This window comes from Schistocerca serialis, chromosome 8 (assembly GCF_023864345.2).
Source record: "Schistocerca serialis cubense isolate TAMUIC-IGC-003099 chromosome 8, iqSchSeri2.2, whole genome shotgun sequence".
Lineage (NCBI taxonomy): Eukaryota > Metazoa > Arthropoda > Insecta > Orthoptera > Acrididae > Schistocerca > Schistocerca serialis.
In genome coordinates this window covers 54,822,046-54,847,135 of record NC_064645.1, presented here as the reverse complement: position 1 = coordinate 54,847,135, position 25,090 = coordinate 54,822,046, and the positions used below count along the sequence as shown (strand labels likewise).

Sequence of the window (25,090 nt, the reverse complement as noted above, 5' to 3'; positions counted from 1 at the left end):
GAAGGAACAGACACTGTGCATCCTGGTCTGTGGCTTTACAGAAGGTGCACACATCATAACAATGAGAGTAGCAGAAAGCAGTCATACTATGTGTGGCATTCACTTGCTGGACGAGGCTACATGTATGTTTTCACACTCAAAGTTGGCAGTATTATGGATGGCTCAGAGTAAGAGGGCTGCCAACGATCTCAGTGCAGACCCAAAACAAATGAATCACTATTATGTTAAAGAGAACTTGGATATACAGCCTAAGGATGAGACATTCTGTATCAGTATGTGTTAATGTCTGATGTTTGCGTCAACTAATTTGAGTTCTAATTATTGGGATCTGTCATTGTGAGACTTGAAGACTAAAATACACAAAAGTGTAAATGAGAATTTGAAGTTTATTTAGTAGTTCAAAGTAGTCATCATGATTTAACATTTGGTATCACCCAACAAGGATCGAAGTCCAGAAGAAAATCAAGTTCATACATAATGATGGGACCGAGTAGTTGGACCATCAGAACTGTCTCTAAAGGCGACCATTGCCCCTAAGAAAAACCTCACTTTTTCACTTACTGTCTATGTCACTTTTTAGGGGTCAGTGTATTTTATTTTACGAGCTACATTTGCTGCATTTTTATGTTTTCTGCTTTAATTATCTGAATTTAATGTCTCTTGTATTATACAATGCTTTGCTTTCTCATCAAGTTGTTCCTACACTGTCTTCACTATTTCACATCACAAAGTCACCCAATCATTTTCTTTCACCTATTTCAGTCAGTTATTTCATGATCTTCCATTAAAATCTGAGCTACATCTTCTTGTTTCAACTTATCCTCATTCCGGAAATGATTTGCAGTTTGTCGCTGTTTCTAGATATCTAACTAACTATTCTATAATATATTTGAAACATTCTGAAGTCTGCAGTTCTCTTCAACATATTTCATGATTTTTAAACTTGGAGTTAGCAAAGATTAAATTGTGGTCTACAAAAAATTCCTTTCCACCAGTTCACATTCTCTTACTGTAGCTTCTCTTCCTTTTCCCACCAATAGATTCCAGTCCCCCATCAGCATTAAATTTTAATCTGCCTTTATGCACTATATAATTTCTTCTCTCTCTCTCTCTCTCTCTCTCTCTCTCTCTCTCTCTCTCTCTCTCTCTCTCTCTCTCTCTTTCCACATATTGTTGATATTAGTTCAGCCACATTCCAATTACTTGCTCATTATTAGTCTTACTCTTGCATTACTCCACTACCTGGCTAGAAATCTGGTTCTTCACCTCCTCTCCCAGTATTAATGTCAACTTATTTACTTCTCTTTTCAAGTTCTCTATGCTGTCAACCTGATTAATGGATCTAACATTCTACGCAGGCCCATAAAGCACATGATTTTTTTTCTGATGACAGCATTCTCTTGAGTAGTCCCTGACCATGTATTTGAGTGGACAAACAGTTTTCACTCTGAAATCTACATTTCTGCTATTTAACCATGCAGCAGAGCTGCATGTTCTTAGGATATATAAGGGATGTATTGCAGCATGAAAATAGCATTATGTTGGCTAATATTACATTACTGACCATTAAAATGTAAGAGCAGTAAAAATTGTAAATAATGAAATTTTACATATTGTGCAAAAACAGAATATACACTCTAGGAAAAGAAAAACAATGTACCACAAAGAAGTTAAGCAAATTGGTCCCAAATTGATATTTAAACAGGTATTGACACACAATGCGAAATTGTGATCTTTGGCAATCGATGGATGAATGTGTGATGCTGCAGCACAGTTTCACCACATAGCTGGCAAGGATAGTAAACAGAAGACACATTGATACCAGGGCATAATGTCTTTGCAAAACCCATTCCATATACTCAATTGGACAGTAACTATGCCTCAAAGACACATGTGTGAACAATATGTGCAGATATCAGTATTTGAGAGGGGTCATGTAGTTGGACTCTAAGAAGCTGGTTGGAGTAATCAGCGAATCATTCGACATTTGAATATGAGTGATTCGCTAGTCAATGGTGTTGGCAGGAATGGGTGAACCATGACCAACCACAGTCTCAAGAAGGAAGTAGTCAACCTAGAAAGATGACTGAATGTGAAACCGAGCAATCTTTAGAGAGGCACTCACAGGCCCAGATTCGTCATTATCATTGATCTGACATGTAACTGGTGCTTCAGTGACCACAAAGATCATTAATAGGCGGCTCACAGAAAGGGGGGTGGAGCTCACAATACCACTTGCACCAACTACCACTGAGCTCTGTATACCAACAAACCTGTTTGCAGTAGTGTTGGGCACATTTTGCCTGGAATCTCATTGACTGAAGTTGAATTGTTGTCTTGAGACCCACTTCAAGCTGAGCCCTGATGACCACAGAAGATGTGTCTTGAGACACCCTGGACAATGGTGAGATAGCAATCTTACTACTGCCTGCCATATGGCCCAACAGACAGTAGTGATGGTCTGGGATGTCATGCTGCTTCTGTAGGACCCTTCGGGCTTGTCATCCATTTCACCCTTATACCACAATGGCACATCAATGGTAGTTTACATCCCATTTTGTTACACTTCATGGAAAGCCACCCTAGGCTTACATTTCAGCAAGATAATGCCCGCCTGCACATGGCGAAAGTTTGCCAACCCTACCTCGACCATCAAGGTAGCCAGACATCTTGCCACTCTACAATGCTGGAGCATTATGGGCCAGGGCCCTCCAACTATCTTGGGATTTTCATGATCTAACGTGCCAATTCAGGGTGGTTATCCAAACTCAGAAAAAAAAAAAAAATCCCTGAGAATTCCCTGTGTGACGTGTTAGATGGCATCAAAATAAGTTCATAACAACTAAAGTTGGGTGGTGAGGGAGGGTGGAGCACCTCAAAAAAATAGTTCAAATGGCTCTGAGCACTATGGGACTGAACATCTGAGGTCATCAGTCCCCTAGAACTTAGAACTACTTAAACCTAACTAACCTAAGGACATCACACACATCCATGCCCGAGGCAGGATTCGAACTTGCGACCGTAGCAGTTGTGTGGTTCTGGACTGAAGTACTTAGAACCACTCAGCCACTGTGGCTGGCCTGGAGCACCACACAATAATGACTTTTCTCTTTCCTCTCTGGTGAGAACACCACAGTTTCTAAACATCAACAGTACCAACAATGTAGGAATATTGTCACAAAGAGGAAGTTGTAATTAGATGAATGGCAAGCACTAACTTCACTTAACAAAGGTTTATTCAGCACTTGCACATTCAAAAGCATGGAGCGAACTGCCTCCGGCCAGAACACATACAGTATAAATACAGCTATAGAACATTCTAGTACAATGATTCTTAATATTTGTGGATACTTCTATAATGTACTAGAACCGAATATAGAAATTAAAATTGTACAGTCCCTACATTGTATTTTAAAATTTGTGATTATAAAAATCAACAAAATTAGGTTCCATTGCTAGGTTAAAAACACAGAATACCCTGAGATTTTATGAAATCTTTTAAATTCCCTGAGATTTCCCTAATTTTTCCAGGTAAAATATAATTCCATGAGAATTTCAGGTTTTCAAGATTTTCCAGAAGAATCACCACTCCACAACTTGACAGGTTTCACCACAATATCCCTCAGGAGAACATCCAAAAACTATCAGTCAATGCCATGCCAAATAACTGCTCACATAAGGGCACATGGACTAATGTGTTATGGACTTGCTCAATTTGTGAAGATCTTCCTCTTGAATGAACCATCAAATTTTTCTGAAATTGTGATCATATTTTGTCTGTACTTCACAGAATCCAGTAGATGTGATATATGGACAAAACATACACTGAAGAGCCAAAGAAATTGGTACACCTGCCTAATATCACGTAGGGCCCCCGAAAACGCAGAGAAGTGCCACAACACCATGTGGCATGGACTCAACTAATATCTGAAGTAGTGTTGGAGGGAACTTACACCATGAATCCTGCAGGGCTGTCCATAAATCTGTAAGAGTACAAGGGGATGGAGTTCTCTTCTGAACAGTACATTGTAACCCAGCTGAGCATCCGGTCAGAATGAGTCTGATGACAGATGCAGGCACATCATTCCACACCGCGTCACCACTGTGCCAGAACTGATCAACCATAGTGGCTGGTGAGTGGTGGTGTGCCCTTGGCAACCTGTGATCAGACGTTTTCCACAGGTGAGCAATCTGGAAATGTGCTGCAGAGGAAATCAGTCTAACACCCTGGTATTGAGGTAGATTGTGATAGTACATGAGCACCAAGGTCATGTTGTGAGCCCAATGGCATCCTGTACCACCACACTGTGTGCTGGGCCCATGTGATGATGATGATGATGATGATGATGATGATGATGATGATGATGATGACTAATGCAGTCTGGCAATGTTGGTTCATCTTGGCGCCTCCATAAAGGTTAAGTCCACTGTAATGGTGTATGCAGAACTGGGACTCATCTGAAAAGCAATGTGGTGCAACTCCTATCTCCACTGGATGCACCGCTGTCAGCAAACATTTCTGCTGCCATGTCAAGGAGTCACATTATGATGGTCACCATGCTGACAGACCGCAGTGTCCTGGGCACTGCTACACTGTCTGTGTGAATTTTTGTCTTCTGAGCCTATTTCTTGACTTTAGGTGCATGACAAAATTCTGTCTCATCCTTTATTATTTAGTATAGTTTTGTACTTTGTCTTTTATTGTATCATTTTAGAACCTTTTTATTATAACAAAATTAGGCCTTTGATTAACATTTAGACTGTCTTGATAGGCAAACTACCTTATTTTAAATTATAGCTTAAGTTTTTAAATAGATATATTTTCACACATTTGTTTGCATTTTATCTTTCACAATAAATGTACCAGAACCACAATAGTACAGATCACTACATACATGATTTGGAAAGATCATTCTATTCTATTATTAATGGCAAGTCTCAAACATACTATAATACATAATCATAGATCTTTTTGTGTCATCTTAGTTGTAACTACGTAAAACAGTAATCAGCAGGTAGCAACAATCCTGTATTTTATGTAACCTCGTAGATTTACATATTTCTCTCTTGTAAATAGTTTAGTTCATCAGAAATAACTTTTTTTTTTAAATTATCTTCATCCCAGAGTTAAATCTGGAGATCTCCCAATCCAGTAAAAGCCAGTAATAACAGTTAATAAATCATGTAGACTATACTGTTAATTAAAACAGATTTAGTATTTTATTGTTAAAATAGCACCTTACTATGAAATAGTGTGTATGTGGGAGATGATACTAAGCTAGATTTAATCATTTATTTACTTATTTATACTGTATAGACAAAAAATAGATTCTTTGTGGATTGTGGGCCCATGTCACAATGCCATAATTTTCTTGGATCAATTAAAAAACCCAACATATCTCCAGTACTTAGAAATAACATCGTACAAATACAGACTGTGTTCCTGTGAGAGGAAGACTTTAACACTATAAAAATACCAAGGCTACTAGTAAGATAGCAAATTACAAAACATTCAAACAATGTTCTCTTAAAAAAATTATATACTTAAGTTTTTCAAAGAACTTAGCACCAATGTGATTGAATGGTGTTGTCTACACTTTTTGAGACATGCCTTGCCAGCTGATAATCAAATTCTCCTCTCATGTTACTTGTTTAAATCATTGCACATTCAGTGCCTTAAAATTAGCTATATCATTTCAGAAACATAAACTGATGGAAACAGGGACAGTTACACCATGAAGCAACACTGCAATATCTACCACACTTTGTGCGGGTACACCACATATGTACAAAGTCTGAGGCCATCTTTCATTCTGCCGAGAACATTCTGTATGTTTGTAGCCAGTCAATATGCAGGCTCAATACCTTTCTTAGACACAGCCTGGCCAGTTCTTGAAGAAGCTGCACCAGTGTATGGCAGGAACACAATTCTCTGTTCTCTTTCATTGTTTTCTCCTATTTTACACTTGCTGCCATGCCTGTGTGCCCCCAGTGCCTTCTTAATTTCTTAAGTCCTGTATTCATTGGTGTTACATCATACAGGGCACCAAAAAACCAGTACTGCAAATGGGTTGCCTACACAGGGGCCACAGCAGTGAGAACCCAAACAATGTACATCCATACAACAACGATGATGATGATGATGACATGCAACATGTTAAGGAACACAACTCAGGACACCACCTATGTGACTCGGGGCAATTGTTCCACTAACAACCAGCAGAAGCAGCACTGTCCCCCGGAGACACAGTTTGTGCGGGCTTATTTGTTTCTTCCAAGTCACATGCAGCAAACAGCTCATGACCAATTCTTGCCAGTGCTTAAGCTGTTGCTCACCCCATATCCAGAACTTGCAGCCAGTTCATCAACCTGAGGGATATGGTCTCCAGAGCTACTTGTAGCTGCAATCAGTCTTCACCCTTGCTAAAGTGAGACTTGCATCTCAATGCACGTGCATTCAGATCTTCAGTATCCCAGCTGGTTTCTGCAACTGGGATTCAGAGAAAACCATCTCACCTTATGATTTTTAAGACATAGACATCATCAGATAGCGAATTAGCCATTCTAGGCAAATTGAACGTCTACTTATCCTACTATTGGCTGGTGCATAAGTTTTTAGCATTCTTCCATAAGTTTCATAAACAGAGACTTTAGTCATAAACAATATATTCTCCTTCACCATTTACAACAGCCTGCCATCCCTGAGGTAACTTCTATTCCGTAACTGTAGAAATCATGTGGTTTTGAAGCAAAGAACTGGTCCAGCCACATTTGGACTGCATTTTCATCCAGAAAGGAAGTTGCTAGGGTATTGGCTTTAGATATGGTCTGATAGAGAGCATAAAAGGTGAAAATGTGAGGGTGCAAGATCAGGTGAATAAGGTGAGTGCAGAACGGCTTCTGAACCCAACTGCTATATAGTGTTTTTTGTTAGTGTAGCAGAACACAGGCTGACATTATCAAATGGTTCAAATGGCTCTGAGCACTATGGGACTTAACTGCTGTGGTCATCAGCCCCTAGAACTTAGAACTACTTAAACCTAACTAACCTAAGGACATCACACACATCCATGCCCGAGGCAGGATTCGAACCTGCGACTGTAGCGGCTGACATTATCATGGAGTAGTATCACTTCATGCAGTCTTGCTGCTGGTTGCTCTTGGATCTTATCTGCATGACATCTCCATTATCAACAATAAATGTCAGCAGTGATAGTTACACCTCAGAGAAGCAATACACCACACCATCACAGTTCCACCAGAAGCATAACGTTATGTTTTGCAGGTGGACGCATATCTTTGTACGGAGAGTTGCTGTTTTAATTGGGCTCAACTATTCCTTTATTCTCCACATGTTAGCATGAAGATACCATTTCTCATTACCGTTAATGATACAGGATAGGAATGGTAAGTGTTGTTCATTTGCCAATTAATGATGAGCAAGCAGAGAGAGAGACATATGGTGTCCCGTTTTTTTGTGATTTTTGACTTAGAGCATGTGGTACCTGTACACTCAATTTTTGAACCTTCCCCACAGCATGCAAACATCATGTTGGTGCTATGACCACATTTCATCTCATTTGCCTGTTGTCGAGTACAATGATGTGGATTATTGTGTTTAGTGACTCTCCATGTTCAGGAAGACCTTTGGGATTTGAGGAAGAGCATTTAATGTCAAAACAATCCTCCTTAAAATGAGAAATAATTTTCTTGCCATGCTCTGTTCAATGGCATTATACCTATACATGACGCAAATTTTTCTGGCTGCCTCCACTGCTGTTACTACTTTACTTGACTCAAACAGAAGAATGTGTCAGAAATGTACTGATTTCTCCACTATGTACTCCATTTTCTAGAGTTCAGGGAATATTTAATTTGCAAATTCAAAAGGCAGCCATCAGGCTCAAATTTTTTAGTTGTCATAAGCAGAAAGGACAATCCTGCTGGGAATGGATAACAACTGCCAGGACCTCCCCAGCATTGCCATTTTCAGTGCTCCATTGCTCAGTGCAAACTGTAGCATGTGGAATCATTTGTTAGGGATGTGATTCTAGTTCATCCTCAGTTTAGGAACTCCAGAATGACCTCCTCAAATTAAATGAGCATTGTTAGCAACTTGCCACCTACTCATCCAGCATTTTAAGAAGCAGTCAGGTTCTCACTGGCCCTTGAAGACGTTCCGCTGGTGCTAGCCATCTGCCACCCACCCTATATGCAACAGCCAGGCTCAGCCCCACCCATCCAAGCCTCCCGGGTCCACCAGACAAATCTCCCTCTAGGTGGGATGTCACATGCAACTGATGCAACCACAAGCTACTATCATTCACCAAGCACCAGCACCGGCCATGTTATTTTTGCTGCACAGAGTACGATGTCCATGGTAAAACTGGACATAATGCTGAGGTTTGCTAGTCATCACTTTGAATGAATGTAGTGTTCATTTGGACACACTGGACTGACTCAGATATGGTGACTATGTGCATGGCCCAGATGTCTTCCACATACAGGTCCTTCTGTCCATCTCTAACAGAGTATTGGCATTATAGAAGGTCATCGATGGCATTCCTAACACTTTTCAAATTGATATTGATTCCTCCGCCAGCACTGTGAATTGGGGTATGTGTAGACACCTTGGTTCACCAGAACTTGCACCCTTTGCAAAACAACTGAAAATCTACAGTAATGACACCACTGACATGAAGGGCCAATTCAGTGCTCAAATTATGTATCAAGCAACATCACAGTCAGTCCCAGTTTTAGTTGTCGACTCAAAGATATCTTGTGTTTTGATCTCTCTATGATCTGGGCATGGAAGTCTGCGGTTTGATGAATCACATCTAACCTTTTGTACATGGTGCTTATCTTCAAGAACTTTTTAAAAAATGTGCCTCAGTGTTTACCCATCTGTCATCCAGTATCACCAACTGACTCTCAAGCACACACCTCCTTGCAGCCCTCAGCAACACCTAAGTTTTTCAAGGCTCAGAAGTAGAAAAGCTTTGCCTCAAGCTACAAAGGCTGCAAAAGGAAGGAATTGTGAATCCAGTAGCCAACAGTCAACGGACTACTACTACTACAACACTACTACTGCTGCAGTGATAGTTGAAAAACTAAATGTATCCTTGAGAATCTGTGGATATTTCATGCCCACAGGCAGACAAATTGTGATCGACACTTATCCTATCATACAGGCAGAAGACATCATGGCAAAACTTGCAGGTGGCATTCTGTTCACAAAAGTTAACCCTAGAGGTGCCTATTTACAGTTACCTCTAGATGAACACTGCAAGCATGTATTAGTCATTAACACCTCATCTGGTTTTTTTTTCTCAGTACAATCACCTGCCTTTTGGCATCACCGATGCACCAGCCATATTTCAATGATATTTGGAACACCTGACGTAGGGAATTCTGGGCACGGCTAATTATCTAGATGATATCCTCATCACTGTCAGAAACACAAAGGACTTTACAGCCCCAGTTTGGAAGCTTTATTTAGTGCTCTCTGAAAAGGTACCTTTAAGTATGACACAGCCAAATACTGTTCTTTGTGCCACAGGTTAAATATCTATGGCATATTTTCAGTTCCTCAGGGATATGCCTGACTCCCCATCATGTAGATGCAATCAATGGATACCAAACAACTGAAAGCAGTGTTGAGTCAGTTGAACTACTACCAAAAGTTCATTCCCCATGCAGTGTCTATTGCTGAACTACTTCATAAGTTAATTCAGAAAACTGTTAAATGACATTGTTCCCCTTACTTGCAACAAGGTTTTTTGGGACTTAAAACTTGCATTGCTTCAGCTGATGCGCCTACAAGTTGCTAATTGTCAGGGCAAATGCATCTGACTCTGGCCTTGGGGCTGTTCTTTCTCAAAAAATCAATGGAAAGGACGATCTAATTGTGTCTGCCCCAAAAACTGACACCTACACCACTACAATCAGAGTCAAATAGGAAAAGAGGCTTTGGTCATCACCTTTGGTCTCAAAGTACTCGTATGACATGATTATGTGTATATCCAATGTTTTAACAGATCATAAGCCACTTATGCCACTGTTTAATACTGATGCCTGGCCCTTGCAACACTGAGTACTGTCCCTTTCTGTGTACCATTACAACATCCATTACTGCTCAACAGTGCAGCACGGAAATGCTCATGTGTTATCCCATCTTCTGGCGGGGGCAAAATGCCAACTTTGGCACTGCAGTTTAAGTCCACTTCTGCATAGGTGCAAAGTTAGAGGCTGCCATCACACATTTTCCAATAGATATCACAACTATAATTCACTGGCACCAGAGGATTCTGTCCTCTGTGACAACATCTAGTTTGTGAAACGTAGGATGGATTGCAAACTCTTCTAGCATCTGCAGTTTCAGGTATTTTGGCATTGTTGGCATGAACTGTCAATGCACAATGGCATTTCCTTACTGCACAAAGACAATGACCACATCAGGAAGATCATCCCACAAGCTCTCCAATGCCAGGTATTGATGTCGCTCCACCAGGGTCATTGAGGAACTGTTACCACCAAAACACCTGAGGCAATATTCATTGCTCCTGGATTCATCTGGATTTCACTGGGCCTTTCCTGGGCTCCTTTTTAGTGATTTCAGGTGATGCTGGGAACAAATTTATCTATGTTTTGTGGGTGCAATTGACTTCATTGGCAAAAACCGTGCAAGCCTTTATCATGCATTTTTTCCACTGAGGGGTTACTGGAAACCATTGTAGGAGATAACAGGCCTCAATAATGTTGGCAGAATTCTGACACTTTTTTGAAGAGAATGGCATTCATTTGGACCATGTACAACCACTCCATATGGCTTAAAAAGCCTGTTGTCCCTTTCAAAACACAGATGTCAAAGTTGCACCATCATCATGGTCTCGTCTCCTATCGCTCCACACCACAGGACAGGACAAGCCCGGCAGAAAAACTTCATGATGGTCAACAACAGTCCCAGCACTCCATAGTCAATTTCTCCAATCCTACACTCCCATCCCAACACCACTACCGCTACACCCTTTGGGTAAACATATGGGCACTGGTTTTCTCTAGGGCCACCAACAATAGGTGCTGGCTTGCTTCACTCACCACCCTAGCAGGGCCATGTCGAGCTCCAACTATCAGATTGCCCTAGCCGCCACACGTACCTCAATTAAGTACACTCTCACAAGGCCCCTGCAGCCCCAGTGGAAGGTTTCTCCTCATTTCCTGTTCTAGATCTGATCCACACCACATCTTGGAGTGACAGCCCCTGACACTGTCTCCCAACTGCTTCATGTCTTCAGCAGCTGACATCCATTCCAACAGACAATGACAACAGTCTAGTGCATCTTCCAGACACTGACAGCAGTGATGTCAACATCATAGACACAAATATGTGTCACCATATCTCCCCTGGAGGTGGTTGCTATGTCTAGGCAGGTAGCCCACAAACTTGACAGTACCACACGTGTGGCTTATACATGAGAGCACAGGGTCCACAACAACAAGATGATGAAAAATATGCATCCATATGATATAACAATAACATGAGGCGTGTTATAGAGAACAACTCAATGCCATCACTGTGACTGCAGGTACTTGCCTCTCTGACAGAGTGCAGTGGCTTTGTCCCTAGGAGATGAAGCCAGAATTGAATTATTTTATTGCTCCATGTCATATGGTTGCATATATTTCATGTCCAATTCATCTACCCATCGGCACTTAAGCCATTGCCCAGCACTTGTCCAGCAGTTGAGCCAGCCTGCCAACCTGGGGAATGCTGCCACAAGAATTATTTGGAGCTGCAAGCAGCCTTTGTCCTTGTTATGCTAAGACTTGGCTTCTTGACCCTCACGCATCCCAGACTTTGGTATCTCAGCTGATTACTGTGACTGTGTTCAGAGACATCCATCTCACCTTAAGTCTTTACGACAGTCTTCATCAGATAGTCAGTGAACTAGCCATTGTAGACAAAATGTTTAACTTTTGCCTATGCTATCGCAACTGTAAACCGATAAATTATTGTATATTCTTGTTAATTGATTCAAAATTTTTTTATTATATTAAGAAGCCTATTATTTATTGCCTACCTCAGTGAAAGTTTTTCTGCACTGACCCTTTAGTGGGTCTCTTTAATTGGAAGAAAATGCCTTTTTAAGGAAGTGAAGTTCCACCAGTAAGTTGCTTGCCACCTATGGTATTTGCACTGAAAACCAACGTTGACAGCAAGAGTATCATTGCTCTGGATTATCGCAACTAGTCATTGGACAATACAGGTCCCTGTGAGTGGGCTTCCTGTATATTCAGTGCCCTGGAATGCCATCAGGTCTCGTCTCTACATAGGCATCCAGAAACAGGAAGCAGCTTTCCTCCTCAATCTTTTTTGTAAGATTAATGTTTTTATAAATCACATTGATGTGATCAAGGAATTCATCTAAAGTGCCCCTCCATCATTACTACACTGCTTGGGTGAGTGAGGTGCTGTCCTTAGTGCAACCGCTACAGACCCCTACATGTAGAACTTCATCATGACAGATGATAGATGTATGCCCATCAGAACTCCATCAACTTGTTTCTAACAGTATCCATCATGCAGATAGTATGTTGCAATGGAAGAAGTTTAACATGGGAAGTTTAAAATGTAGTTCCAGGAAAACCAGCAGTACTTGGAGAGGGAACTTCATGAATAATGAAACAACATCAAAACTCACCAATATATCTCTTGGATCCAGTTTGATTGTTTTAAGAATGTCACATACTATGATTAGAGGCTACACCAGTGAACCAGTGGCACTAACTATGGACCTTAACAGTACACTGGCAGTGCAGTTTCACGTGCTTCACAGTGTTTTGTAGCAATCTCAAGATGCCCAGGATTGTGGCAGAATATCAATAAATCTTGTCAACAGAGAAGAATTTTGACCTCAGTGCAGCTTGGCAACTAGCCTTTGAAACAATAAGACAGAAGATGTAGCAGTCTGTATCATGCACTGGCAGGGCAGACATGATGTTCAGCAACATAACAAAAAAAAAAAAAAAAAAAAAATCACCTGGTCCACTGTTAAACTAGTTTGGAGTGTCTCTCTCCAAAACATTTTGTTCACACTTGTGTGGCAAGAAACCTGGAAAGGCTTTATTGGTCTTTTTAAACATTTTTTGCTGTAGGACAGTATGATGTTCCCAAAACAGATTACTGACAGATTCTTGTCTAACATTAAACCAAGGAAGGAGGATACATTATCCAGTTTTACCTGTGTGTCTTTATCAGACAGAACATTTCACTGCAATCCGTTAGGTTGGCCATTTAGCTGAAAAAAGTCATTAGACTTTATTTATTTACTCATTCATTCTTCCATCCATCTGTGCTACAATGTACATTGTTATGGATACAATCTGTGGTAAAATAACATACATAATTTCTACAATATCAGAAAAGACAGATTGCTACTTACTGTAAAGATGACTTGTCAAGTTGCAGGCAATAAAATTGAAAAGGCACTTATACACTCACATGACAGCCCTCTCTGGCATGCATTCTGGTCCATGCTGCTGGAGGTGGTGGTCGTATGTTTGTAGCATGCTTGCTTGTGTGAATGAACGTGTTTGTGCTTCCTTTCTGATGAAAGCTGTGGCCTAAAGCTAATATGTAAATGTGTTTCCATTGTTCCTGTCTGCAACTTAACATGTCATCATTATGGTAAGTTACAATCTATCTTTTCCTAATATTGTTGAGTTCCAACATGGAGTTTCCATTGCTTGATTTTTCATACATAATTTATTACAGTTTGTATAATTTAGATAATTAACCCTATAGCATTTCTAGTTTTTTATATTGTTAAATACTGTATGTTAAAGGATGTTAAGTGCCTTTTTAGGATATTTTAATTGTCACTTTGCAGTGTAATAACTGTTATTAAATAAATGTTTTTTAAACATTTGGCTCAAGACTCTGGGATTGTCCATATGTTTAATTCCTATTGATTATTGTTCTACAATTTCAGTTCAAAATGTATCACACTACTTTGGCTTTAGACTTGTTTTTCATGTTTAGATGTAAATAATGACTACCTGGCTTCCTGCTCATGTATTGAGCTGTTTGGGTCAGATTTTTCATGATGTAAATTGTATTATATTTATGCATGACAGTCTGAATTTCTAGTATTTTAAATAGCTCCACACAATGAGACCTACTATTGCCATTTCTCATGTTTCGTATTACCCTTTCCTGTAATTTGAAGAGTCTGCATGTTCCCACCTTTTATTCTTCAAAACATAATCCCATAACTGAGAACTGAATGCATGTATCCAAATTAGATCACTTTCAGACCATAAATGTCATGCACTGGATCTGAATGGCATAAGAAATTGTATATATTCTCTTTCTTGAAATAATCTTTCATTTCAATTGACAGTCTACATTCATCACCATGAATTTTATACCTTCTACACATTTCAATACAGCATTGTTGGCTTTTTAATATAACATCACTGTGTTTCTTTATTCAACTGGAAGTTAAAGAAGTGTGTGCTCTTTATCCACTCAAGCACTGGAGAAACTGGTATAGGCATGTGTATTCAAATACAGAGAGATGTAAACAGGCAGAATATGGCACTGTGGTTCACAAGGCCTATATAAGATAACACATGTCTGATTCAGTTGTTAGATTGGTTATTGCTGCACAATGGCAGGTTATCAAGATTTAAGTGAATTTGAATATGGTGTTATAGTTCACACAAGCAATGGGACATTTTACCTCCAAGGTAGCGATGACGTGTGGATTTTCCCGTATGACCATTTCATGAGGGAACCGTGAATATCAGGAATTAGGTAAAACATCAAATCTCTGACATCACTGTGGCTGGAAAAACATCCTGCAAGAACAGGACCAATGACAACTGAAGAGAATCATTCAATGTGACAGAAGTGCAACCCTTTCCCACATTGCTGCAGATTTCAGTGCTGGGCCAGCAACAAGTGTCAGCGTGTGAACCATTGAACAAAACATCACTGGAATGGGCTTTTGGAGCTGAAGGCCCATTCATGTAACCTTGGTGACTACATGACACTACACTTTATGCTTTTCCAGGGCCTTTCAACACCAACATTTGACTGTTGATGACTGGAAACATGTTGCCTGGTTGGACAAGTATGTCTGACAACCTGCATCCATTCATGTCTATTGTGTATTCCAATGGACTTGGGCAATTCCATCAGGGAAATGCAACACCCCACACATCCAGAATCGCCACAGAGTGGCTCTAGGAACATTCTTCTGAGTTTAAACACTTCCACTGGCCACCAAACTCCCCAGACACAAACATTATTGAGCATATCTGGGATGTCCTGCAATGTGCTGTTCAGAAGAGATCTCCACCCCCTTGAACTCCTATACATTTATGGACAGCTCTGCAGGATTTGTGGTGTCCCTTCCCTCCATCACTACGTCAGACATTAGTCGAGTCCATGCCGCATCATGTTGCGGCACTTCTGCATGCTCGCAGGGGCCCTACATGATATTAGACAGGTGTACCAGTTTCTTTGGCTCTTCAGTACGTTACTCTACTCTTCAGTGACAGGTTATGGACATCTCAGAGTGTCATTGGATTTTTGTAAACTGTGTTGCTGTTTTCTCTGTGATCAGTAAACAGTATTTGTCTCCATTCATGACACACTGTGAGGAATTATTAATGTAGATTAGGAAAAGAAAGAGCCTAATATAGTGCCCTGAGGATGCATATATCAATATATTTTGTTTTGGCAAGTGGGTTGTCAGTATATGTATGTGGAATTTCAACACGCTGCAACCTGTTTTCCTGGTAAGAATAAATCTACTTATTTTTTCAAACGTCTCTAAGATATGTAATAAAATTCTGTAGTCAAGAGGGTCCAAAACCTTTGAAAGATCCATGAAAATGACACTTACATGGTCACCTTTGTCCAGACTTCAAGAACAACTTTCATATACTGACTATACTACTTCTGGACCTGAAACTGAATTGTTACTACAAATAACATTTACACCTAGATCTACATACATAATCCAGAAGCAACCACATCATGCATTGTGGAGGGTTCCCTGTACCACTAATAATCATTTCCTTGACTGTTCTACTCACAGATAGACTAAGGGAAAAACAACTGTCTACTTACCTCAGTATGAGCCCTAGTTTCTTGAATCTTATGTTAATGGTCCTTATGCACAATGTATGTTGGCGGCAGTAGAATCATTTGGCAATCAGCTTCAAATGCCAGTTCTCTAAATTTTTTCAATAGTGTTTCTCAAAAAGTCATCACCTACCTTCCAGGGATTCCCATTTGAGTTCCTAAATCATCCTGTAACACTTACATGTTGTTCAAACATACTGGTAACAAATCTAGCAGCCCACCTCTGGATTGCTTTGATATCTTCCTTCAATCCAACCTTGTGAAGATCCCAGACACTCTAGCAGTACTCAAGCAAAGTTCATACTAGAGTCCTATATGTGGTCTCCTCTACAAATGAACCACACTTTCCCAAAATTCTCCTAATAAACCAAAGTTGACCATTTGCCTTCCCTGCCCCAACACTTAGATGCTCATTCCATTTCATGTCACTTTGCAGCATTATGCCCAGATATTTAAATGATGTGACTGTGTCAAGCAGGACACTACTAACACTGTATCTGAACATTACAGGTTTATTTTTCCTACATATGCACTAACTGTTAACTTACATCTTTCTACATTTAGAGCTAGCTGCCAGTCATCACACCAACTAGAAATTTTGTCTAAGTCATCCCACAGTCATTTATCTTTGACACCTTCCTGTACACCACATCATCATCAGCAAACAACTGGAGATTGCTGTCCATCCTGTCCACCAGATCATGTATGCTTACAGAAAATAATAGTGAGCGTATTATACTTCCCTAGGGCACTCCTGACATTACCCTCATTTTTGTGTCTGCCTGGGTGGCAAACATAAATTGGAATTGGTAGCAGGACATGACCGTGGTGTGACGCAAGATCTGATGGCCGAGAAAAGATTAGTCTCAAAGTAAGGTGCCAGCAATCAGGAAGATTACTTATCTTTATTCTCCACACTGAAGCAGGCACCCTCTGTTGCTCTCATAGCAAGTAGCTATGTAACTAAGTTCACAATACAATTCACAAATCCACAGTGAAATCCAAATTGTAACTAAGTTCTAAGCCCAAGGTTGTTATATAAGATCTATACAATAACACGTCGATATTGACACAGCTAGCGAGCAAGAGCGAGTGGCGAGTGGCCGTGGTGTCAGGTCCGTGATCCCGTTATATCTTGTGGCCATAGAGGGAGCTGCAGGCAACAACTATTGAATGGCACGACATCTTCTGCCAGAGATAACACCATTAACCTCCAGTGGCCGCAACGTGAAGCTAAGGCCGACCACCGCGCATGTGCGGCCGGGCTGAGCGACAGCGGGGCATGCATGATTCGGTTAAGTCTGTGGACACAGCACTCGTCTCTGATGAACTCTCATGAGGATAACATACTGGGTTCTATTACTTAAGTCTTCAAGCCACTCACATATCTGGGAACCTATTCCATATGCTAACACCTTTGTTAACATTCTGCTATGGGGTTTCATGTCAAATGCTTTCTGGAAATCTAGAAATATGGAATCTGCCTGTTGCCCTTCATCCATAGTTTACAGTATATTATATGAAAAAAGGGCAAGCTGAGTTTCACATGAGCAATGCATTCTAAAACCAGAACGATGCTTTCTAAAACCATGCTGATTCATGGACGTAAGATTCTTGACCTGAGAATATGTTCAAGGAATCTGCAGCAAACCATATTAGGGATATTGATCTGTAATTCTGCAGATGTCTTCTTTTGCCCTTTATATATACAGAAGTCATTTTCCTCCAGTCGCTTGGGACTTTTATGTTGGATGAGACATTTGTGACAATAGCAAGCTAGCTAAGGGGCCAGTCCCATAGAGTACACTCTATAAAACTGAACTGGGATTTCCTCTGGGTCTGTTAACTTATTTCTTGTCATCTCTCAGTTATTTCTCTACACAAGGGGGTGCTTATTACTATGTTGTCCATACAGGAGTCTGTTCAAATCAAACAATGCTATCGTTGTACGATTCTCCTGCAAGAGCAATTGCTTAAACATGAGATCTGAAACTTCAGCTTTCATTTTGCTATCTTCAGCTGCCACAGCAGACTGGTCAACAAGCGACTGGATGGCAGTCATACACCTGCTTAGCAATTTTACATAGGATCAGAATTTTCTTGGGTTCTCTGGCAGATCTTTTGCTAATGTATGATGGTGGTAGTAGCTGTATGCTTTGCACGTAGATCTCTTCACAGACACACAAATATTTACTAACTTTTGCTTGTTGTCATTTTGTGTGTTTTGTTTTGAACTGAGAGTGCAACAGCCTCTGCTTCCTCAGCATTTTCCAAATTTTGTTGTTGAACAGTGGTGATGTCTTTACTGCCCTTAATCCACTTACTAGGCACATAGTTCTCCAAGCCACAATTTACAATCTGCTTAAACTTTGCCATAATTCCTTTACGTCCACCATACTGAAACTAAGTGATATCAATTCAGTGTCTAAGTGAGATCAATTCAGTGTCTAAGTGAGATGCTAAGAACTGCTTATCTGCTTTTTCTAGCAGAAACACTCTCCTAGCTTTCTTGGCTGGTTTCTTAACTTTTGTAACTGCTATAATGGCATCATGATCACCAATGATTCTATACTGACACTGTTGATGAGGTCCAGCCTCTTTGTAGCTACAATGTTTAGAGACATTTCCAGTCCGTGTGGGCTTCCAAACTAGCTGCTGAAGGAAATTTTCAGAAAACATTTCAAAAGTCCTTTGCACAACTTTCTGTCTGTAGTCCCTGCAATGTATCCATAGACATCTCAGTCTATACTCAGTAGATTCAAATCACCTTCAATTAGTATTGCATGGTTTGAGATTTATGTGTCACTGACCACAGACTTACTTTGAATGACTGGTGCAGTGGAATTGTATTGCTGGTAAAAACATTCAACAATTAACTAGGTTTCACCTATATGTGTTACATATGACCAAATAACTTCACTATCACATTTTGTCAACTGCAGTGAACACTCCCCCTCCTATCACATCCAGTTTGTCTTTCTGATACATGTTCCATGACTCACCAAACACCTCAGAGCTATCTGCTTTGGGTTTTAGCCAGATCTAAGTCCCAAGAATAATTTGAGTGCAAGAACTTTCCTACAGGGCAGTAAATTCAAGAAATTCATAACGAATACTTCAAAAATTTACTAATAAAATTTTGACAGTTGAAGTGTCTTTACTTTAAAGAAGTCTGACTTCCCTTTTGCATTTCGAATGGTGAGTGTTCATCAGAGTATTACAAACTATCAGTTGGCTTAAAAAACACTCATGTGCACTCCACGAGTAATCTGCTACCCATGTAGCTGCTTGCTTTGTGTAATGCACCCCTGTACTATCAAGGGAAGTCCTACAAATTCCCACCTGATACCGCAGGTCTAGAAATCTGCAGTCAAGGCTGTCACAGAGTCATTTAGGCAATTATTTAATATATTTTCTATTACTGTTTCTATTATTTTGGAAATGGAAGATGGCACTGAAATTTGCCTGCAATTTTCCACATCACTGTTTTTGAGTAGAGGTAATACTTTTTCTTGCTTCAGGCATATGAAAAAGTAGCCAGACTCGAATGATAAACTATTTCTTTCTGTTAGTGGCATTTTTATGGTAACTGAGCATTCTTTAAGAACAAAAACTCAGATTTACCTAGACCTGTATTTTTTTTATTTAATTGGCATATTATATGTGCCACTGAGTTTGCTGGTTGGTCACTGCTGAATGAGATATGTGCCGGGAAATTTCTGTCGTATCATCTCAGCAATGCTGCTGGAGTATACATTCATAAAGCTTACTAATATTTTTTGGTGGTTTATCTGTACATTTTTATTTTTAATTTGTGAAGCAAGGTGGTGGTGTCCAACATTGGTCTCTGCCTGATAATGATCCAGACTGCTTTGCTTATACCTAAGACAGACAGAAGATTTTTTGGTACATGTTGTCACCTATGTGTTTCTTTGTGAAGTTCTAATAGTACACAGTTGTTTGGGATATGCTTCCTCAGATTTTAGTTTAAATAATGTCAAAAATTTATTAAACATTTTGTGCACATTTGTTCCTGTAAACCCTCCTTCCCACTTTTCATATTGTAAACGGACTGCAAATTCACCAAGGTCTAATTCTGAGGAGATCCTTTTGTATGCACTCAATTTTGTATACTTTTATGCATAAATATCTGCTTCTAATAACTGATAGATGGACTAAATCTTGAACAAGGATATGGTATTTTTATCTGTCAATAATTATGGCTACATTGTGTATTACAGAAGAAGAATGTTTAGTAAGACTACTTGGGCAGTGTCTGAGTGAAAATATGCCATACCCGCACAGTGTATTCATTTAGGCATTACAGGCACTATATGACTTTGCAGTATTAATATTTGCATCACTACGATTAACGTGTTAATTTTTGACTGGTTATTTTACCTAGACCATGGGTTTTGAGAAAAAGATGTCTGAATCATTACAAGAAGATCAGTACATACAAAACATAATAATTATTTTTTTAAATATTATGTGCTGTTATCTCAACAGAAAATAACACAAAATGTTTGTCGTCACTTGATGTTTCTAGAATAAACATTATTCCGACACACTTTAATTGTCCATCTGAGTTGTGTTTTGCAACTGTCATTCAGATTCATGTTGTATTGTAACATGGTTTTTTTCCAGGTTGGCTATGTCAAGAAGAGGCATTTTAAGTGGACTGGCTGATTTTTCTGTACATCCTATTAGCTGTTTGGATCTCTGTGTACTGAAGGAGATTAAACTAGGTCTTGCCTGTGTGGTCTGCTTACTACAATCAGTTTTTGATCCCCTATTTACATGATGAGTGCTGTAAAACTTTTAGTTGCTATTTTGAGTTCATTCTTACACATATTCCTGCCACATACTATCACAACGTATTATTTTTGCCCCACACATTTGATGCTTTTACAGCACAGAATTTCCTGCAGAATTTTTCCAGGTTTCACAGCACTCATAATACTGAGAGCTTGCTGGTAACAAAGAATTCCTGCAGTATGTCTTTCATGGTTATCAGAAAGCAAAAACTGTATGTATTAGAAGATCTTGTATCTTAAATTCACTTGAGCCAAGTTTAGATTTTCCATGTTTCTTTGATTTGTTGTACACCAAGTTACATCTAAGTTATGTCTAAGTCCTCCATCACTTTCAGGCCTTTTTCCACTGTTTCTAGCACTTTAACTTTACAGTTAGCATAAACACTTCAGTCATAGCAACATAAATGCCACACATTCTGCTGTATAAACAAAATATATTTTGATATCTTTCTTCACTAAGCAACACAAATGACACCATTATTGCATTACCAAGAATATTCTATTACCAACTGACATGGTTTTTGTGGTGTCACCGCCAGACACCACACTTGCTAGGTGGTAGCCTTTAAATCCGCCATGGTCCGTTAGTATACGTTGGACCCGCGTGTCGCCACTATCAGTGATTGCAGACTGAGCGCCGCCACACGGCAGGTCTAGAGGGACTTACTAGCACTCGCCCCAGTTGTACAGCCAACTTTGCTAGCGATGGTTCACTGACTACATACGCTCTCATTTGCAGGGACAACCATTTAGCATAGCCTTCAGCTACGTCATTTGCTACGACCTAGCAAGGTGCCATATTCAGTTACTATAATCTGAACAGATAATATTGTGAATCATGTACCGTCAAGAGTGACGTTCATCATAAATTGATTAAAGTTAAGTATCAACTAGCTACATCTGTTTTCTGATTTCTAATTCCTTGTCATGTTCCAGACCTCACGTCAGTATAGTCCTTCCCTCCTCATGCCAGTCTGCGTGAGCTAAATGCATGCATTTTGGCCTCCTCTAGTAACACAGTGTTGGCTCTTCTGCCAACACAACAGTTTTGTAACATGACATGCACTTTATAGACATGTAAAACACTCATACAAAAGAGGAAAGAAAGAAATCCGTGAAGGAATTACCCAAATGAGGCACAAATTGGCAGATGTGAAGTGCATGTACAGACAAATGAATGATCATAATTTCACAAATATTGAATGATTTATTCAAGAGAAAGAGCTTCACATATCGAGCATAACAGTAATGTGTTGGGCCACCTCTGAGCTTTATGGAAGTAATTATTTGGCTTGGTCTTGATTGATAATCACTGGATGTCCTCCTAAGTGATATAATACTGAATTGTGTCCAAGTGGTGCATTAGATCATCAAAATCCCAGGATAGTTGGATGGCCCTGTCCAAAATGCTGCAATTGTTCTCAGTTGGGTAGAGATTCAAAGACCTTGCTGGCCAAGGTAGGGTATGGCAGCCATGAAGACAAACAGTAGAAACTCTTTCCATATGTACCCAGAATGGTTGCCATGAAATTTAACAAAACAGGGCATAAAAAACTGCTGATGTACCACTGTGCTGTAAGGATGCCACAGAGGGCAACCAAAGGGTTGCTGCTTTGAAGAGAAATGGCATTCCAGACCATCACTCCCAGTTGTCAGGCCATATGGCAGGTAACAATCAGTTCGGTATCCCACCAATGTCCGGAGCGTCTCCAGACACGTTTTTGGCCTGGAATCCCATTGACTGATATAGAACTGTCTGCAGTGGTGAGTTCCACTTTGAACTGAGACTCAATGATCAGTGAAGACATATCTAGAGACACCTTGGAGAATGATGAGATACCAACACGACTGTTGCCCACCATAAAGGCCGACAACCAGGAGTGACAGTCTGGGGTGTCATTTCTTTTCATAGCAGCCCCCCTTTGTCACCTATGGCTCACTTATAGTTGCTTCTGCTGATCAGGCAGTTCAGTGACCCATGCTGGCTGGATTACAGCTCTGGGTTCGGTCTTCTGCTTCAAGTTCTGGTATAATTTTAGTCGCTTACAGTTACACTGTTATTAAATAAAAGGACTTACAACAGTAACACTTAATAATTCCCAAGAAAGATATCTAGGCTGAAGACCACAAATAACTTACCAGGATTTTATCTCCATGGCCGCCAGGATTTTGCTGTCACTTCTGTACACTACCTCAAGATGTCAGCAGGGAGAGAAAGTTTGAAATGGTGATCTTGTGAAAGAGACTGCTCTCCCAGTGTCTGGTTATAGGCTTCATGGTGCACTCTCACCCCTTGAAACTCTGAAAAGAAAAAGGTGAGACTGGTTACTATCAACTGACGTTGCACATCCCAAGTTAAATGTTGATTCAGATCATCATTCTGAGAGAGGTACCAGGATACTTGTTTTGAGTCTTGACCAAGAACGTCTTCCTTGCATATCATTGTACAAGTAAGTACTGTAGTTTGTTTAACCCACAAGTACTAAAAAATTTCATCTGTACAATTTTGTAAATGCTCTGAAAATTAACCTTTACACTTCTATGTGGTTATTCCTGTCTTGTTGTGTCACACCATCTTTTAGCAAGGCAGGAATATATCCCACAAGAAGACAGCCACAAAATCATCCTTCAGTTTTTTTTTCCTCCACACCTACAGAACCCCATTACCTGGAGCAAAACACTATTGCAAATGTCTGCTGCAGTCTTCCTGCTCCAGTGACTGCTTTTAGTATGAAAAGGTACGAGAGGGTCATTAGTCCACCTATAACATACCTCTAGCCAGCAGGGCTGCATTGCTCGGTAAGGACGGTACTGAATGCAGCCTGTGATCACTACACAAAAATGTATATGATGCCTGGGAACCAAGGGAACAACATAGGATATTTCAGGCACCCAGTTGAAATACAGTGACCTCTAGAGATGGAAGAAACTCACTGATAAACTAGGAGTAAGTAAAAAGTTTTAACAGGTAGTAATGCTTTGCACCACCAGTGGAATGACTTTGCTTCTAAGTAATGGTACCACTATGAAGAGAAATGTACTGAAAAGTGAAGACAAAATATTTAATAGAATCAATAGGGAAAGTGTGCTTACACACGTGCACATATACAGATTTTTTACTGTCTCTCCTATAGCTCACTGATCACCTGCGAGTGAACTGGAGTCAGAGCCATCTGGAGTTGGTTGGTTGGTTGGTTTGTTTGTTTGTTTAAAAGAGAGGGGAAGGGACCAAACTACAAGGTCATTGGTCCCTTGTTCCTAATAAAACAGTGCCGCAAGTGTGAGAATAAAACAGCTGATACTTATAACACAAAACAGAAAGAAAGGAAAAACCACAACAACAAAGGATAAGCAATGAACACTAAAAGGAACAAAAGAGGACAAGAAAACAAGAGAGATGCTAGAAACAGAAGACAGTAAAACAAGAAAGCAGATTACAGTGGCTGGCCAACTACAAGAATAAAAAGGAAAAGCCAGCCACTATGCAGCACATTAAAACCTCCACCCTAAAACCACTAGAGTGGAGGACACAGAGGGACAAAGGACATGCGCTAAAACTTAGATCAAATGATAAAACCCACCCTCACAAATAAAACGTAAAACTAAATCAGCCAATGAGACATTGTCAAATAAAATGAGTGGTAACGAGCCTGGTAATCCAAGATTTCGTCACTGGGCAATCAAAGTGGGACAGTGAACCAGAATATGAGCCACTGCCAGCCGGGCGCCGCACCAACACTGAGGCAGTCTTCATGGTGCAGGAGATAGCCGTGGGTCGCCGAAGCATGGCCAATGCAGAGCCGGCAGAGGACAGCTGATTCCCTGTGAGAGACCTGCGTGGAAGACTTCCACACATTCATAGTCTCCTTAATAACATGCAGTTTGTTGTGCATATTGTTATGCCATTCCGTCTCTCAAAGCCGAAAAACCCTGCGGCGTAAATCAGAACACAGGTCAGATTCAGAGATGCCTGTCTCCAGAAGTGGTTTCCGCATAGCCTGTTCAGCCAGCCTGTCGGCAAGTTCATTTCCTGGGATGCCGATGTGCCCTGGGGTCTACAAAAACACCACTGAATGATGAGACTGGTCCAGGGGATAGATGGACTCCTGGTTGGACG

General features: G+C 40.2%; 1 protein-coding gene across 1 annotated transcript in view; it reads right to left on the bottom strand.

The window, feature by feature from the left end:
• LOC126416441 (uncharacterized) overlaps window positions 1–25,090 on the bottom strand; it is a 243,333-nt gene that overhangs the window by 80,831 nt on the left and 137,412 nt on the right. Inside the window, exon 2 of the mRNA XM_050084164.1 lies at window positions 23,113–23,274. Within this exon, the coding sequence (XP_049940121.1) occupies window positions 23,113–23,129 (17 nt within the window). The 5' untranslated portion in view covers window positions 23,130–23,274. The remainder of the gene's footprint in view (window positions 1–23,112; window positions 23,275–25,090) is intronic.